This window comes from Siphateles boraxobius, unplaced genomic scaffold (assembly GCF_051911475.1).
Source record: "Siphateles boraxobius isolate OS27281-9 unplaced genomic scaffold, OSU_SipBor_1 130, whole genome shotgun sequence".
NCBI classification, from domain to species: Eukaryota; Metazoa; Chordata; class Actinopteri; order Cypriniformes; family Leuciscidae; genus Siphateles; species Siphateles boraxobius.
This window is the reverse complement of record NW_027508734.1, coordinates 9,722,006-9,739,028: the sequence shown is the minus strand read 5'-3', so window position 1 is coordinate 9,739,028 and position 17,023 is coordinate 9,722,006. Positions and strand designations below refer to the sequence as shown.

The window sequence follows — 17,023 nt, the reverse complement described above, 5'->3', positions numbered from 1 at the left end:
GAAAATGATAATCATTGCAATAATAATTTTGATCAAAATAATCATAATTATCAATTTAACCACGAAAATGTGACTAGACTAAAATGCAGACATTGATTTATTCGACTAAAACTTGACTAAAAAAACAGGATAAGATTGACTAAAAAGGATCAAAACTAAAAAGTACATTTGATACAGGACTAAGACTAATTTTAAAAAAAATTGTTGAGAAAATTAACCAGTTTAAATTTCCCATCTCTGACCACAAAGTGTTCCACTCATGCCACTTTCTAGACAACCTGTAACACCAAATTCTCCCAATTCCACTTGAAAATAACCAATGAAACGCTGCTTTCGTCGTCACCATCTTGGAAACTGTCAACTTACATTTTAAACTGAAGTTGAGGTTAAAAGTTGGGATCGATCCATTCTTAATTCTTAAAGGTTTAATGTTCGACCCCAGTCGCCGTTCCAGTGGTTACGAGATAATTCTGATTTACCGAGTACCGAGGTCCGGGTCCAAAAGTAAAATGTGAAAAGCGAGTGGAAGCAGGGTAGAATGAAGTTCAGGTTCAGACCAAGCATTTAAAACACTATAGGCCAGCAGTGCTAAATTAAACTTTCTTACTTTTAACAGGTCTAAATGTGTCAACCTTTCAAGTATTCTTGAAACACAAGTTCCTTTTATTCAAAAATAAACTATTAGAGAAGTGAAACCATTTCAAAGCGCAGGCCTACATACATACAAAACAAATGAACTAGTAATCTAACCAGATAAAGTCAACAAATGAGATGTATTGGATTCAAGTTCTCAATTGTCAGGTTTATATTACAGCATTTTTAGTCTGTTCCCAAAAGTGAAATGCGTTCTGAAAACAGCAATAAATCTGAGCTAACTATCCCTGTGTACACATCCTAGAGTGACAGACTTTCTGTAAACAGTCAAGGTTTTTACATTTGAGGCTGCAGAGGCTGAATTCAACCTAAAATATTTAACAATCTCACATTTTTTTCACAAGGAGATGCAAGCACAAAATTTGCTCTTCACAAGCATTTTGTAAGTTAAGGTGTGATCACATTAGAGAAATTTGGGCAAAAAAAATCTGGTCAATTCAGTGAATTCGCATAAAGAGCAAAATCTGCATGGGTAATTTTTTAGACCTCAACCAAAAAACTCCCGATCACGTGGATTTCTATTAAAATGACTAGATCTCGCTCATGACATATCACATTGCAATGGTAAATATGTGACCACCTTTAGGCGGCTGTATTCAGTAGCTAACTTTGTTCTAAATTCACTACCAGTCAAAAGTCTGGGGTCGGTAAGATTTAATGTTTTTAAAGTCTCTTATGCTCACCAAGGCTGTATTTATTTTAATTAAATTTTCAAAATTAAATGTATTAATTAAAAAGATTTTTAAAAATTTTAACTTGTGATGGCAAAGCTGAATTTTCAATGGAGATTGAACCTCCATCAATGTTGAAAACAGTTGTGCTGATTAAAGGGTTTGTCCACCCAATTACTCATCCTCACTCATTATTCACCTAATTACTCACCCTCATGTTAAATTCCAAACCCGTAAGACTTTCATTCATCTTCGGAACACAAATAAAGATCTTTTTGATGAAATCTAAGAGCTTTCTGTCCCTCCATTAACAGCTACGCAACTACCACTTTGACGCTTCAAAAAGATCATAAAGAGATCGTAAAACGAATCCATATGAATTGAGCGGTTTAAAATAGAAAATTGCTATTAAATTGTAATGATATTTCACAATATTTCTGTTTTCACTGTATTTTTGATCGAATAATTGCAGCCTTGAGGAGAAGAAGAGATTTCTTTCAAAAACTTTTGGTAGCAGAACAGAAGTGTAACATAATGTAACACTGCTATTACTTTCAGAGACTCACACTTTCTGATCCTAAAGTCTAGTATAACCTAAACATGATCCTCAAAAACTATGCTCCGTTCCAGACGTCGGTCGGAGTAGTGTTCATTTCGTTAAAGTCCCCCTGTAGTCAATAATTTTATCCCTTAAAAATCATGTTTGATCACCAAAAAAATTAGAAAAAAAAATTTTCCTGTGAAAAAAACAATTCATGCCTTAAAATATGTACATGCAAAACGGGGCGATTTTAAAATTGTCGGACGATTTTCCAAACCTGAGAGACCCCACACACGGCGATAAAAAATCAAGGGTCTAACAGTTTTGGTCGTACCGTGTGTGGTGCGCAGCCACACGGCAAAATCAACACATCACACACAAACCGATTTGACTCCCGAGCATTCCCAGGTCAGACGGAAAATCTTGCAAAATCCCTAGAGATCAAACGTGACTTCAGAGTAAACAATCATGGCGGACGAAGAGGATGCAGTGGCGATAGTTTGTAGTTTGTTTTTAACCGGAAAAAAAACGTGATCAAAAGAAAAGGCGATGGTCAAAGAAGTGGAGACAACGCGAGCATGGACTATGCTTGCTACATCATACGTACTACACAGATTAATTACTGTTGAAATAAACGTTCATATATTCGTTTCCATGTACGTCCACCGGACTTTCTGGTGCGCCATGCCGCCGGCTGTTTTGATTTAGTTTCCCGGTGCTTCCTCTGCGCCTCGTCACCTCGCTTTCTGATTGGCTACACGCCACAGTCCACAGGCTGCATGCTCGTTTGTCCCCGGGGGACACCAAACACGAGGAGAAATCGGCCCCAAAAAATCCAACATGTTGGATATCCCCGATTTGAGATCGGAGCGGTCCCGACGTCCTTCCGAGCAGACGAGAGCACTCTTAACACACCACACACGGCAGGAATATCTGATCAGATTATTTTACGATAATCAGAGCATCCTTAAGATTGTCGGAAGGGGTAAATCGGGGCTAAAATCGGTCCTAATTATCCTGCCGTGTGAATCAGGCTTAACTCATGAATATATAGGAGGCAATGAATATGCAAATTAGCCCCGCCTCCACTCACTCACTCCCTCCAGCTCGGAATATCTGATCCACTCGCTCAACTTTACTGTAGTAAATGCTTCACGATGGCACGTATTGGTTTAATTCAGCCATATATGCTAGAACCAAAAACTGATTCAGAAGAAGTGGAAGAGTGAATTACACAGGCTCGTACAAGTCGATGTATCAGAATGGTAATGCGTTTTATGTATCACTCTCTACAATGTTGGACATATAACAGTAATTAATATGCCTTTTGCTTGACTACGTTATCTTATACAGTAATTCACCCAATATATTGGTACAAGACATGTAGCTTTAATGCTTGCAGTTGCCAGATTTCAATACTCTAAAATCCCTTAATCAGGATACATTTTCTGCCCGGTGTTTTACTTAATCTTTGCAATCTGGCAACCATGTGCACCGGCTGTCTCTACACTGCGGAAGAATCACGAATGATCTGAAAACACAGACAAACAAGTAAGCTGGAGTTTAGCCATCTCTACTGACATATTCTGCTCAAATGAAAGTGTCATTCAGACAGTCAGTGTTCGTTTGCACTGTTTGCAGCGACTAAATCTGAGATCAAACCTTCTCAGTAAAGAAACTTTACTAAATCTAAACATGGATCTCGACTATATTGTTTGCCAATGCCATTGTTCTTGCTGAATAAATGCACTAAAGAAACTCCTGTGTGACAATGAAAAGTCTTTTTTTGCTGTTGTCTTAAGAAAACATTAATGTAATCTGCAATTATTGAAACTTTTGATTTTTGAGAGAAGTTTCTTGCGGTTTTCATTATGTAGACAGCGTGGTCATTTATATGATAAATAGCCTATAATAAATCAAGAAACTAGATGAGGTAAAATAAACCATGCATGTCAGTTGACATTCTCTTGATTTGTGCTTATGGATGAATAATAGGTGCAATAATTCTGATGAAATGTAAAAAATAATGAAAATGATAATCATTGCAATAATAATTTTGATCAAAATAATCATAATTATCAATTTAACCACGAAAATGTGACTAGACTAAAATGCAGACATTGATTTATTCGACTAAAACTTGACTAAAAAAACAGGATAAGATTGACTAAAAAGGATCAAAACTAAAAAGTACATTTGATACAGGACTAAGACTAATTTTAAAAAAAATTGTTGAGAAAATTAACCAGTTTAAATTTCCCATCTCTGACCACAAAGTGTTCCACTCATGCCACTTTCTAGACAACCTGTAACACCAAATTCTCCCAATTCCACTTGAAAATAACCAATGAAACGCTGCTTTCGTCGTCACCATCTTGGAAACTGTCAACTTACATTTTAAACTGAAGTTGAGGTTAAAAGTTGGGATCGATCCATTCTTAATTCTTAAAGGTTTAATGTTCGACCCCAGTCGCCGTTCCAGTGGTTACGAGATAATTCTGATTTACCGAGTACCGAGGTCCGGGTCCAAAAGTAAAATGTGAAAAGCGAGTGGAAGCAGGGTAGAATGAAGTTCAGGTTCAGACCAAGCATTTAAAACACTATAGGCCAGCAGTGCTAAATTAAACTTTCTTACTTTTAACAGGTCTAAATGTGTCAACCTTTCAAGTATTCTTGAAACACAAGTTCCTTTTATTCAAAAATAAACTATTAGAGAAGTGAAACCATTTCAAAGCGCAGGCCTACATACATACAAAACAAATGAACTAGTAATCTAACCAGATAAAGTCAACAAATGAGATGTATTGGATTCAAGTTCTCAATTGTCAGGTTTATATTACAGCATTTTTAGTCTGTTCCCAAAAGTGAAATGCGTTCTGAAAACAGCAATAAATCTGAGCTAACTATCCCTGTGTACACATCCTAGAGTGACAGACTTTCTGTAAACAGTCAAGGTTTTTACATTTGAGGCTGCAGAGGCTGAATTCAACCTAAAATATTTAACAATCTCACATTTTTTTCACAAGGAGATGCAAGCACAAAATTTGCTCTTCACAAGCATTTTGTAAGTTAAGGTGTGATCACATTAGAGAAATTTGGGCAAAAAAAATCTGGTCAATTCAGTGAATTCGCATAAAGAGCAAAATCTGCATGGGTAATTTTTTAGACCTCAACCAAAAAACTCCCGATCACGTGGATTTCTATTAAAATGACTAGATCTCGCTCATGACATATCACATTGCAATGGTAAATATGTGACCACCTTTAGGCGGCTGTATTCAGTAGCTAACTTTGTTCTAAATTCACTACCAGTCAAAAGTCTGGGGTCGGTAAGATTTAATGTTTTTAAAGTCTCTTATGCTCACCAAGGCTGTATTTATTTTAATTAAATTTTCAAAATTAAATGTATTAATTAAAAAGATTTTTAAAAATTTTAACTTGTGATGGCAAAGCTGAATTTTCAATGGAGATTGAACCTCCATCAATGTTGAAAACAGTTGTGCTGATTAAAGGGTTTGTCCACCCAATTACTCATCCTCACTCATTATTCACCTAATTACTCACCCTCATGTTAAATTCCAAACCCGTAAGACTTTCATTCATCTTCGGAACACAAATAAAGATCTTTTTGATGAAATCTAAGAGCTTTCTGTCCCTCCATTAACAGCTACGCAACTACCACTTTGACGCTTCAAAAAGATCATAAAGAGATCGTAAAACGAATCCATATGAATTGAGCGGTTTGGTCCAAATTTTCTGAAGAGACACGATCACTTTATATGATGAATAAATTGAATTTAGGCTTTTATTCACATTTAAACATTGATCAACTCACACATAAATCGTTGTAAACGGAAGGTCAAGCATGTTTGCTTGATGTATGAGAACCAATGAAGTTCATTCCTGTGTTACGCAGCACATTTGAGCTTCTGCAAGAACCAATGAGGTTCATTCTCGTGTTACGCATCACGTTTGAGCTTCAGCAAGGACCAATGAGGTTCATTCTCGTGTTACGCATCATGTTTGAGCTTCAGCAAGAACCAATGAGGTTCATTCTTGTGTTACGCATCACGTTTGAGCTTCATCAAGAGCCAATGAGGTTCATTCTCGTGTTATGCAGCACATTTGAGCTTCAGCAAGAACCAATTAGGTTAATTCTCGTGTAACGAATCACGTTTGAGCTTCAGCAAGAACCAATAAGGTTCATTCTCGTGTTACGCATCATGTTTGTGCTTCAGCAAGAACCAATGAGGTTCATTATTGTGTTACGCATCACGTTTGAGCTTCAGCAAGAACCTATGAGGTTCATTCTTGTGTTACGCATCACGTTTAAGCTTCATCAAGAGCCAATGAGGTTCATTCTCGTGTTACGCATCACGTTTGAGCTTCAGCAAGAACCAATAAGGTTCATTCTCGTGTTACGCATCATGTTTGAGCTTCAGCAAGAACCAATGAGGTTCATTCTCGTGTTACGCATCACGTTTGAGCTTCATCAAGAGCCAATGAGGTTCATTCTCGTGTTATGCAGCACATTTGAGCTTCAGCAAGAACCAATTAGGTTAATTCTCATGTTACGCATCACTGTTGAGCTTCAGCAAGAACCAATAAGGTTAATTCTCATGTTACGCATCATGTTTGAGCTTCAGCAAGAACCAATGAGGTTCATTCTTGTGTTACGCATCACGTTTGAGCTTCAGCAAGAACCTATGAGGTTCATTCTTGTGTTACGCATCACGTTTGAGCTTCTGCAAGAACCAATGAGGTTAATTCTCATGTTACGCATAACTTTGAGCTTCAGCAAAAACCAATGAGGTTCATTGTCATGTTACACATTACGTTTGAGCTTCAGCAAGAACCAATGAGGTTAATTCTCATGTTACACATTACGTTTGAGCTTCCGCAAGAACCAATGAGGTTCATTTTCATGTTACACATCACGTTTGAGCTTCAGCAAGAACCAATGAGGTTCATTCTTGTGTTACGCATCACATTTGAGCTTCTGCAAGAACCAATGAGGTTAATTCTCGTGTTACGCATAACTTTGAGCTTCAGCAAAAACCAATGAGGTTCATTGTCATATTACACATCACGTTTGAGCTGCAGCAAGAATCAATGAGGTTCATTCTCGTGTTACGTGGCACTTTTGAGCTTCAGCAAGAACCAATGAGGTTCATTGTCATGTTACACATCACGTTTGAGCTTCACCAAGAACCAATGAGGTTAATTCTCGTGTTATGCAGCAAATTTGAGCTTCAACAAGAACCAATGAGGTTCATTCTCGTGTTACGCATAACTTTGAGCTTCAGCAAAAACCAATGAGGTTCATTCTCGTGTTATGCAGCACATTTGAGCTTCAGCAAGAACCAATGAGGTTCATTCTCGTGTTACGCAGCACTTTTGAGCTTCAGCAAGAACCAATGAGGTTCATTCTCGTGTTAGGCATCACGTTTGAGCTTCAGCAAGAACCAATGAGGTTCATTCTCGTGTTACGCAGCACTTTTGAGCTTCAGCAAGAACCAATGAGGTTCATTCTCGTGTTATGCAGCATATTTGAGCTTCAACAAGAACCAATGAGGTTCATTCTCGTGTTATGCAGCATATTTGAGCTTCAACAAGAACCAATGAGGTTCATTCATGTTTTACGCAGCACGTTTGAGCTTCAGCAAGAACAAAGGAGGTTTGTTCTCTCGCGTCAAGCATGTTCGTTTGAGCTTCTGTTTATGTTTGCTGACAATAAGCCTTAATTCACTCTGTTCATCATATAAAGCGATTGAGTCTCTTCAGAAAATTTGGACTAAACCGCTCAATTCCGATGGATTCGTTTTACAATCTCTTTATGAACTTTTTGAATCATCAAAGTGGTTGTTGTGTACCTGTCAATGGAGGGACAGAAAGCGCTCAGATTTCATAAGAAATATATCAATTTGTGTGCCGAAGAAGAGCAAAACTCTTACGGGTTTGGAACGACATGAGGGTGAGTAATTAATGACAGAATTTTCATTTTTGGGTGAACTATCCCTTTAACATATTTGTGGAAACCATCTTTTTTAGGGATCTCTGATGAAGAGACTTTTGAATTCTTCACTCTTTAAAATAAAGGAAACCCCTCCTTTGGAACCTTTCTTTTCATTTAATTTACAATTACAGATGACTGCAGTTGTTACAACTTACCCTGATGCAATAAGTGCCCGTGACTGTGCCATGGCGATTCTCTGCAGGGCGGGGCGGCTAAGGCCTGCCAGACTACTGCGCGGTGGCACCGGGGCGGCACAAGCTGCTGATGCCGTAGAAACAGGACCCAGAACACGAGCAGACGGTGTGGGAGCGCAGGTGGTCACGGTAGATATAAGGGCGTTGGAGGGTGTAGGTGCTGTAGGGTTGGAGGCAGAGGTCGTGTAGGGTATGGCAGAAGGAGGCGGGGGTGGCGGTACAGCAGGTGGAGGAGGACGGTTAGAGGATATCGACAGGGCAGCAGTGGCTGAACCCAGCAGAGAGAGGGAGTGTCCGAAGCCTCCGCTAGCACCCGAGGTGGAGTTCCTATGTGGCGAGAGGACTCTGGAAAGGGAAGGAGGGTGAGGCAGGGTTAGAGAGTAAGAGTGTCCCCTTGATGGCGCCTTTGGGCTCGGCGGCTTGGGTACCGGCGGGGGTTTCCGCCCCAGAGTTTGTGCCATGCTAGGGGTCTTGACGCCCAAGACTAGCATACACTGCTGGCAGGAACATGGTTGACCAAGTGAAGTGATAGCAGAAGCTGGGAGAGCTCCACTGGGATAGGCACTGCCATTCCCTCCACTGACCCCTGAAACACCCACTCCCAAGAGTCCACCACTTCCAGCGGACGACCACGCATGCGGCTTTGGCAGCGGGCCGGAGACGAGCGGGTAGGGCAGGTCTGAGCGCCTCTGGATGCGCCGGCGCCGTTGCGTCTGTCCATTGATCTGCGTCATACTCTGCAGGTCTATAAGGTAGCAGAAGCCCAATGGCGTTAAGTCCAGCCAGGGCTGCTGCCGGTCCCGAGCCGCCTGGATGGCGATGCTGACCTCCGTGTCGTACGGCGTCCATGAGCCCGAGTCATTCTCCCATTCCCACACCCAACCCTGCCCCGGGGCCGACCGCGGGTCGTAGAAACTTCGCCGCACGGGTCTTAGTGTACCTGTAAGGAAGAGCAGAGAGGTTAGTTTAGCAAAACTACAGGCAATGTGCACTTTAAAATGGCCACAAAAATATTTGACGTGCACAGTCCTGTGTTGATGTATTTTTCTTATTAAAAACAGGAATTTGAACAGGAAGAAACAGGAACCCACAAGACTACCGATAATCTTCAGAACACAAATGAAGATATTATTTTATGAGCTAATAGGCTGATTACATTTTAGTATTTTATTTATGAGCTCTATGCATGTGTGTTGATCAGTGTTTATATATGAATAAGCAAAATTAAATCTGTTAATCATTTAAAGCGATTAAACCGCTTGATTCATGTGGAATACTTTTACGATGTCTTTCGGTATTTTTTTGGTTGTGTGGATTTCTAATGGATAGACTAAATGTACTAAAAAGTATATCAAAAATACCTTTCTTTGCGTTCTGAAGATGACCTGAAGGTTTATAGCTTTGCAATGACATGAGGATGAGATCATGATAACAGAGTATTTATTTTTGGGTGAATTATAGTTTTACTTGGCCAATGGTCTATTATTAAAATGTTAATAATAATTATTAATAATTGTATTCATTAATAATTATATAATTATTTAAAATTGTATTCATTAATAATTATATAATTATTTAAAATATTAAAATTATTATATGATTAAATTACAATTTATTTATTTATTAGTACATAAAAAATAAGTATTATAGCACATCATTCAGAGATGACTCATGATTGTTTTTACCTTCTACTTCTAGAGGCACGCGTTATTTATAATTTAAAGGGAAAGGGGCTCTCAACTCTAAGAACTTTTTATTGGACAACAAAAATGATATGCGTGTACAAGATGAGTCATCTATATTAATTGATCCACCTGGGAGAGAAAGAATGCAAACCTTATACGTGCATATCTTAGTGATGCACTGAAAAAAATTCAGCCAAAATAGTTTGTGTCATGATGTTTAATTTGTGCTTCTCCAATTATGTGTTTTGACTGTGTCAGTGTTTATTTTGTGTACACAATGAGGAAAAGCTACAACAGCCAAATAGCAGGACTAGTGTTTATGCACTTCAAAATGACAAAAAATGTATGCTAGAAAAAAATTATGTAAAGTTTGTTCAGCTGAAATATCGAGAGGTGTCTGGTTGCCGAAGAACTATACTATGACTGGTTTTATTTATCACCTGAGAACATGACACCCTGAACAACATAAAGAGTTCAATTAACCAACTACACAAATGTAATCGTTTTGCAGAAAACTATGCATTAGTACTTCAGTACAATTAGTCTCAAGAATTTGACAGTGCATAAACTGCAACACAGAGGTTATCCATCAGACCCCCCTTCATGACCTCGCTCTACTACCATTCATTTTTCCATCTCCTCCTCCCTCGTGTTTTTGGAGCGATGGGCCGCTACCCTTCGGCAACCCTATTCTTTCCATTCCTCCATCTTCCCATGAAGTCTAGTCAGTCTTGCACAATGGCCTTTGTCAGGATGGGTGATAGAGACTCCCAAAATTCTGACAGCCAACAATCCACCCCTTTGTTTCAGCTTCACGTTGCCTCTTGTTATAGGTTCTACCAATCCCTTCATTCTCGCCAGCAAAGCACTCATGTGCATTGACTAAAATCATTAGGAGTTCATGGCAGACCCACTTGAACTCCACATTGCATGAGACATAAACAAGTATGAATTACAAACATGAAGCTTTAAACTATATCAGAATCTGACTGGAGAAAAATGAAGAGGTTGTTGTTGCTGAAATGAACGTTTTGAGGCCCGACCCAACCTTTTTCATACCAAAGTGAGCTTTCAAAACATCTGCAGACCTTTGCCTTCAAGTCATCACAATACAGATGTGAGTTCGTTGGCGCATTTGTTTGATCTCAAAGCAAAGGTACCGTATTAATAAAACACAGTAGATGAAGAAAAAAATATATATTAAAAAATCATGTAGGATATCGTTCTCTCTCACCGGTATCTTGCCGAAACTGGTGCATAGACTGCAGGTCAATGATGTACGGTGATAGACGCGAGTCGACCTGGCCCAGCACCACGCTCCCGGCGCCGCGAGGGTCGCTGCGGATCACCGCCTCGATATGATGGGACACCGCCGGGCTGTAGGGTCGCCAGCGCCCGTGCTCGTTCAGCCATTCCCAGACGACCACGGCCGAGGCTAACAACATCTCATACCTACGCGAAGAAAAATAAAGTCACGTCCACAATAACGACGTCTTAATGTGTCTTGACTCAGTTCATTATTTTGCAGCGATTCATTCCTGTGCATTGCACAGGTGCGTCTAGAAGCAAGCGATGCATTTGACCACAAAGGGAATGTTATGCAGCATGCTGTGGCAAGCCAATTGAGCATTTATTCCTTTAAACTAGCTAGTCTACTTTGTTTCGACTGCACGTTTTTCAATTTCACTAATAACATGCATTATTTATCGGCTAATTGTCAGTATCATTACTAGTACCTATTCCAGCTTTCCTTGCATGTATTTACTTAATACTGGTACCCATTTAAGAGACAGTAACATTTTAGTTTAGGGTACAATTTTCACTGTTAACAAGTAACTTATTAACATGCACATTACTATGATATTCTCTGTTTATTAGTACTTATAAAGCACATATTAATGCCTTATTCTGCATATTCTACATCCCTTAATCCTAGCCAGGAACCTAAACTTAACAACTACCTTACTAACTATTAATAAGCAGTAAATAATAGAGTGTATTGAGGTATAATTCGTAGTTAATAGAAAGGTAATACTGAGAATTGGACCCAAAACTAAAGTCTGACCAATCTTACTATTAAGTAATTAAATGTAGTCTCTAATAACTGTGTTTGTGTCTATTGAACTAAACAGAAAAACAAGTGTAATAGGTCCAAGCAACAAATTAAATAATTTAGTCAGTGAATAGTAAATAATCACAAACTAAACTATATATACAAATATGAATTTAATACCAATAATCTGCAATTTGTTACTATTAAACAATGATTAAAAACTAAGCGATGTTAGGCTACTATAACAGTAGGCTACTAGAGATACTGAAAAAGAAACAGAAGTAGGCTAGCCTACAGAAACAGAAGATAATACAAATGTTTTAAATGTAGCTAAAAGTGTAATAAAAGTATTAGTAACAAAATATATAGACAATGTAAATGTTGTAGACAATAAATGTTAAAACCGCTTGCCACAGAATGTTGTGTTACATGCAAGACATTTTAGGAACGCATTTCTTCCATTGCATCCTTAAAATGTCCATTCTCTGATAAAGAAAAATGCAAGGCAGATGTTTAATTATGTTCGTCATCATACCGTTCATTCTCTTTAATATAAAATGGCAGCGGTTCATTTTGTCACGGTGGCTCAGTTACTTGTTTTATCTGTCAATTATGTTCACAACCCATATTTTCCAACTGAACGTGCAAGATGCAAAAGCAAAAGGCCCGTTATCTCCCAAATGCGACGAATATAAGCATGCGAACACTCACCAATAAGAGATCGTTCGTTTGCAATCAAATAATTGAAGAGGGTAATTCCTTGGGCGAATCCATCTTAACTTGAACAAAAAAGTATCCGTGCGATGTAACAATAGTCCCAGATTTTTTTCACAGAGGAAAAGGCAAATCGAATTATTGTATTGTTTTACTTTCAAATGCACAGTCGACGGAAAGCGCAGCTAAAGATCTCTTAAACGGCATGCCTTATTTTACCTACTACCACGTAAAGACATTTAAATGTTATTCTTATTCTAGTAAGGAATGTGCATGATTCTTCAATTGTTTGCGTGACTCTGCATGTGGCCACGCCCACTGGGGGCTAAACTGGCCAATGGCGTGGTGATTACGACGCCCACTGACGTTTAACCGACCAATGGTCTGCGCAGGAGTGCAACTTCCGACTCAAGTGTCTCCTCCTAAAATCTTCACAAACGTACGTGCATTCGATGCTTTTCTACAGATATAAAATCTGTGAATTCAGCGACTGTGATCGTTAAGAATTTTAGTATGTCTTGTGTTTACTTGTCCACTATTGTTTTCTTGAAAAATAAAAAAATGAGTGGAGATGCCGGGGATTGAACCCGGGACCTCATACATGCGAAGCATGCGCTCTACCACTGAGCTACATCCCCGTCCGTAAGAAGATCGAGGAAATCGAGACTATTGTTATAAAAAAGTAAACTTTCCTTCTGATAGTATGTAAGCGGTATTTGTTTCAATCACAAATTCTGTATTCTTCTGCGGGTTTGTTCAAACCCGGTTGCAGCGAGTTAAGCCGAAAAATGTTGACTAGCTGGTTCTGACATGTCTAATTAGACCTGAAACTAAACTTTGCAGGAGTTAAAGTTGTTGGAGAGGCTCATTAGATTAACTGCCATTCTATGTAATTTAGCTACTATTTCTAAGCCATTGAGACTCATTTAAACCTTATTCTATCTAACATTTCTTATCTATCTATCTATCTATCTATCTATCTATCTATCTATCTATCTATCTATCTATCTATCTATCTATCTATATCTATCTATCTATCTATCTGTCTATCTATCTGTCTATCTATCTATCTGTCTATCATCCGTCCATCTATCTGTCTGTCTGTCTGTTTGGTTACTGTCTGTCTGTCTTTGCTAGAGCTTTTCAACTAAAACTTAAAATATATTACTAACTGAAAACCTTCAAACTTGAAGCTGTTAAAATTACTTCAAAAAAGTCCAGGCTAGGTTTTTCAGGCTTTGTCTTGTCAAACATTTTTAATCTAGTTTACACTATTAGCATACATTCCTTATCATTGTCTTCTTGACCCGAGCCATGAACCCTTTCTCAAAATGTCCAACCATGATAAGAGAGTTGGTTTCACAGTTATAACCTCACAATTGTCGGTGGTTTGGTGCCCTGATGCTACATCATGGCAAATGTAATGTCACAATTCACATTTTAAATTCATCATGAAATCAGAATGGACAAATATTATTTTCATGGAATATTGCAGTGTTTAATATAAATGATTTATCCATGTGTATATATTTTTTTTAATTCATGTGCCCTTGTAATCTTTAATTAAAATATCTTCCCTCTGCATTGACATCTCTTCTATTCTCTGATGATGTGTTTACTGGCACGAGGGCGGTGCAGAAAGTGCTGTCATTCAGCGAGAAATGGACTGTTCCAAACTTTCCACCGGAGTTCGCGAAGTGAAGGGGAAGAGAGTAGACGGATAATAAAGGGAAAAGGAGATCGGCTGAATACTGTATATAGTTTGTAGAGTGAAATATAGTGCATTAGCCCAAATCGAAGGAGATTTATCGATTGTGCGTGTGCGTGCATCACACTGTAAGTAATCACATAATTGTTGAACGTTCTCAGCGCATGCTAATCCGCCTGTAGCTGTGTTTACATTTAAGGTTGTTTACTTAATCATATTCTACTACTGTGACATTACTGCCATTCCATTTATATTGATGTCATTCGTATAGTAGTTAAATTTATTCCTTATAATCACCAATGCACGGTTGTATCTCAGGTCTCGCGCATGCGCTCAGTTGTTTACATCTCGGTTCGACCGCACATGTAGCAGTAGCCATGCTCGCATGCACAGCTCGTGCACAGCGTTAGTGCACACACATCCAGTCCCACTTTTCAAGTATATCATCATAGAGATTGTATTGTGTTATATTTCACCGCGATTCGTCAGTATTTTACCAAATAAGTTATTTATATTGTTTGTATTTTTGTTTGTGTCCCTGGTCAGTATGTTGGAACAGCTGGGTCAGAAAGGCAATGTCGAGTTGGAGTGTGGATCACATGTGTCCAGACTGATGAGCAAACTGCCACATGATCTCAGGTCCAGTTTCAAGAGGTACACTCATCCTCTTCATGTCACTATCCCCACATTATTGGACTTTGCGGACTGGCTTGAGTACGAGCTACAAGTTCAGGATGACCAGACTGACTATATCAGTCAGTCTAGAGTTTCGACAGTGCCGAGAAGTGAGATGAGGAGAGACTTTAGACAGCCCCGCAAACCCACTACCATCCTCCTTGGTACAGAGAAACCAAAGGCCAGCCCAGCATCACCAGTTTATCCACCCAAACCAACTGCTGCTAAGAGAGAAGGGGTGAATGTTTACTGTCCATACTGCGACAACAACAGACATTTTCTGAGCGGCTGTGAGAACTTTAAGTTACTCAACAAAGAGCAGAAGGTGAATTGGATTAAAGGCCAAAATAGATGCTGGCGCTGTGGGCGTGGTCATCATGCTGCCAATTGCACACTGAAAGCCCTCTGTCCATCTTGTAACAGAAAGCACTTGCTGGCCTTACATGATGTAAATGACCAGAGCAGAGCCACAGAAGAATCGGTTCCAGCCAGTGCAGTCTTGTATGTGGATCGTCCAACCTGTGACAATAAAATTCTGCTGAAGGTGGCTAAAGTTCTGCTCCGAAACGGCAACAAATCCATGGAGGCATATGCAATCCTCGATGATGGGTCAGAGCGGACCATCATCCTACATGAAGCTGTGCAGAAGTTGAATCTGAAGGGTCAGCCAGAGGACTTAGTTCTCCGTACAGTCAGGCAAGATACACAGACCCTTCACGGGGCGGCTGTGACCTTTACTGTGTCTTCAGTAGCTAACCCTCGCAAGGCTTTCATGATACGGAGCGCATTCACAGCCAACAGCCTGGGTTTAGCAGAGCACACGCATCCCGTCAAGGTACTCCAGAAGAAGTACAAGCATCTTGCAGGCCTGCCACTACAGCACCTTCACAAAGTGAAACCAGTAGTTCTCATCGGTTCTGACTGCACTCACCTCATCACACCCATAGAACCAGTCAGACTGGGTCCACCTGGTGGCCCTGCTGCTGTGAGAACACGCCTAGGATGGACACTACAGGGACCAGCACAAGAACTAACCAGCAGACTTTCCCCACAGCAATGTCTTTTCACCAGCTTACGGCCCACTAACGACCTTTAAGCGAATGTGGAGAAACTGTGGAAAATGGACATTCTTCCATATCGAAACGAGAAGGTACTGACAAGGTCTAGACAAGACAAAGAGTCCATCCAACTTCTCCAGGACAAAACCGTGAGAGTGAATGTTAACAGAATCCAGCGCTATGCGACCCCTCTTCTACGTGCCAAAGATATGCCATGTCTACATGCACCTAAAGAAGCTGTCCTGCCACAATTAAGGGGAATAGAGAATCGGCTGAACAAGAATCCTGATCAAGCGGCGGCCTACCAAGAGGAGATAGTCAGGTTACAGCAAGCTGGCTACATCACAAAACTCACTCCTGAGCAGGTGGACTGTTCCAAAGAGAGCTGGTACATTCCACATCATTTGGTGGAGCATAATGGAAAGAAAAGGGTTGTCTTCAACTGTTCGTTTGCTTACCAAGGCCACAACCTGAATGAGTACTTGCTCCCTGGTCCACCACTTAGTCCTTCTCTTCTGTCAGTTCTTCTGCGATTCAGAGAACATTCCATCGCCATTAGTAGTGACATTCGTGGGATGTTCCACCAGGTACGCCTTTTGCCTGAGGACAAACCACTACTGAGATTTATTTGGAGAAATCTTCAGAGAGACAAGGCACCAGACGTGTATGAATGGCAAGTACTTCCATTCGGAACAACGTGCAGTCCTTGCTGCGCAACATACGCGTTACAGAAGCACGTCCTGGATCACAGTGAGTCTGAAGACACACAGTTCTCAGTAGAGAAATCTTTCTATGTTGACAACTGCCTTCAGAGCTTCACCTCAAGTGAGACAGCGAAAGGTCTTGTAGACAGACTCCGCAGTCTCTTATCTTCCGGAGGCTTTGACCTAAGACAATGGGCGAGCAATGATCCATCAGTCATCGACCACCTGCCAGCTGATGCTCGATCTCAAAGCAGCATCCAGTGGCTCAGCGAAGGTCATCAAGATGCACAAGAGTCAACTCTTGGGTTACACTGGCATTGCTCATCAGACACTCTCTCCTATAAGCAGCG

General features: G+C 40.0%; 1 protein-coding gene and 1 non-coding gene across 4 annotated transcripts in view; both read right to left on the bottom strand.

Moving 5' to 3' along the window:
- The window catches only part of dtx4a (deltex 4, E3 ubiquitin ligase a), a 32,662-nt gene extending 19,814 nt beyond the window's left edge, over positions 1 to 12,848 (bottom strand). The window contains exons 1-3 of one of the 3 annotated variants that reach the window (XM_077227781.1): positions 12,526 to 12,848; positions 10,996 to 11,213; positions 8,038 to 9,016 (exon numbers count right to left, since the gene is read on the bottom strand). In XM_077227781.1, the coding sequence (XP_077083896.1) occupies positions 8,038 to 9,016; positions 10,996 to 11,206 (1,190 nt within the window). In that variant the 5' untranslated portion in view covers positions 11,207 to 11,213; positions 12,526 to 12,848. Of the gene's footprint in view, positions 1 to 8,037; positions 9,017 to 10,995; positions 11,377 to 12,525 lie in introns of those variants that run through there. The other 2 variants (XM_077227783.1, XM_077227782.1) reach the window with 2 other exon arrangements.
- A 246-nt stretch (positions 12,849 to 13,094) lies between these two features.
- Positions 13,095 to 13,166, bottom strand: trnaa-cgc (transfer RNA alanine (anticodon CGC)). The gene has a single exon. It is a non-coding gene; the product is annotated as a tRNA-Ala (tRNA).
- Positions 13,167 to 17,023: the final 3,857 nt, after the last annotated feature.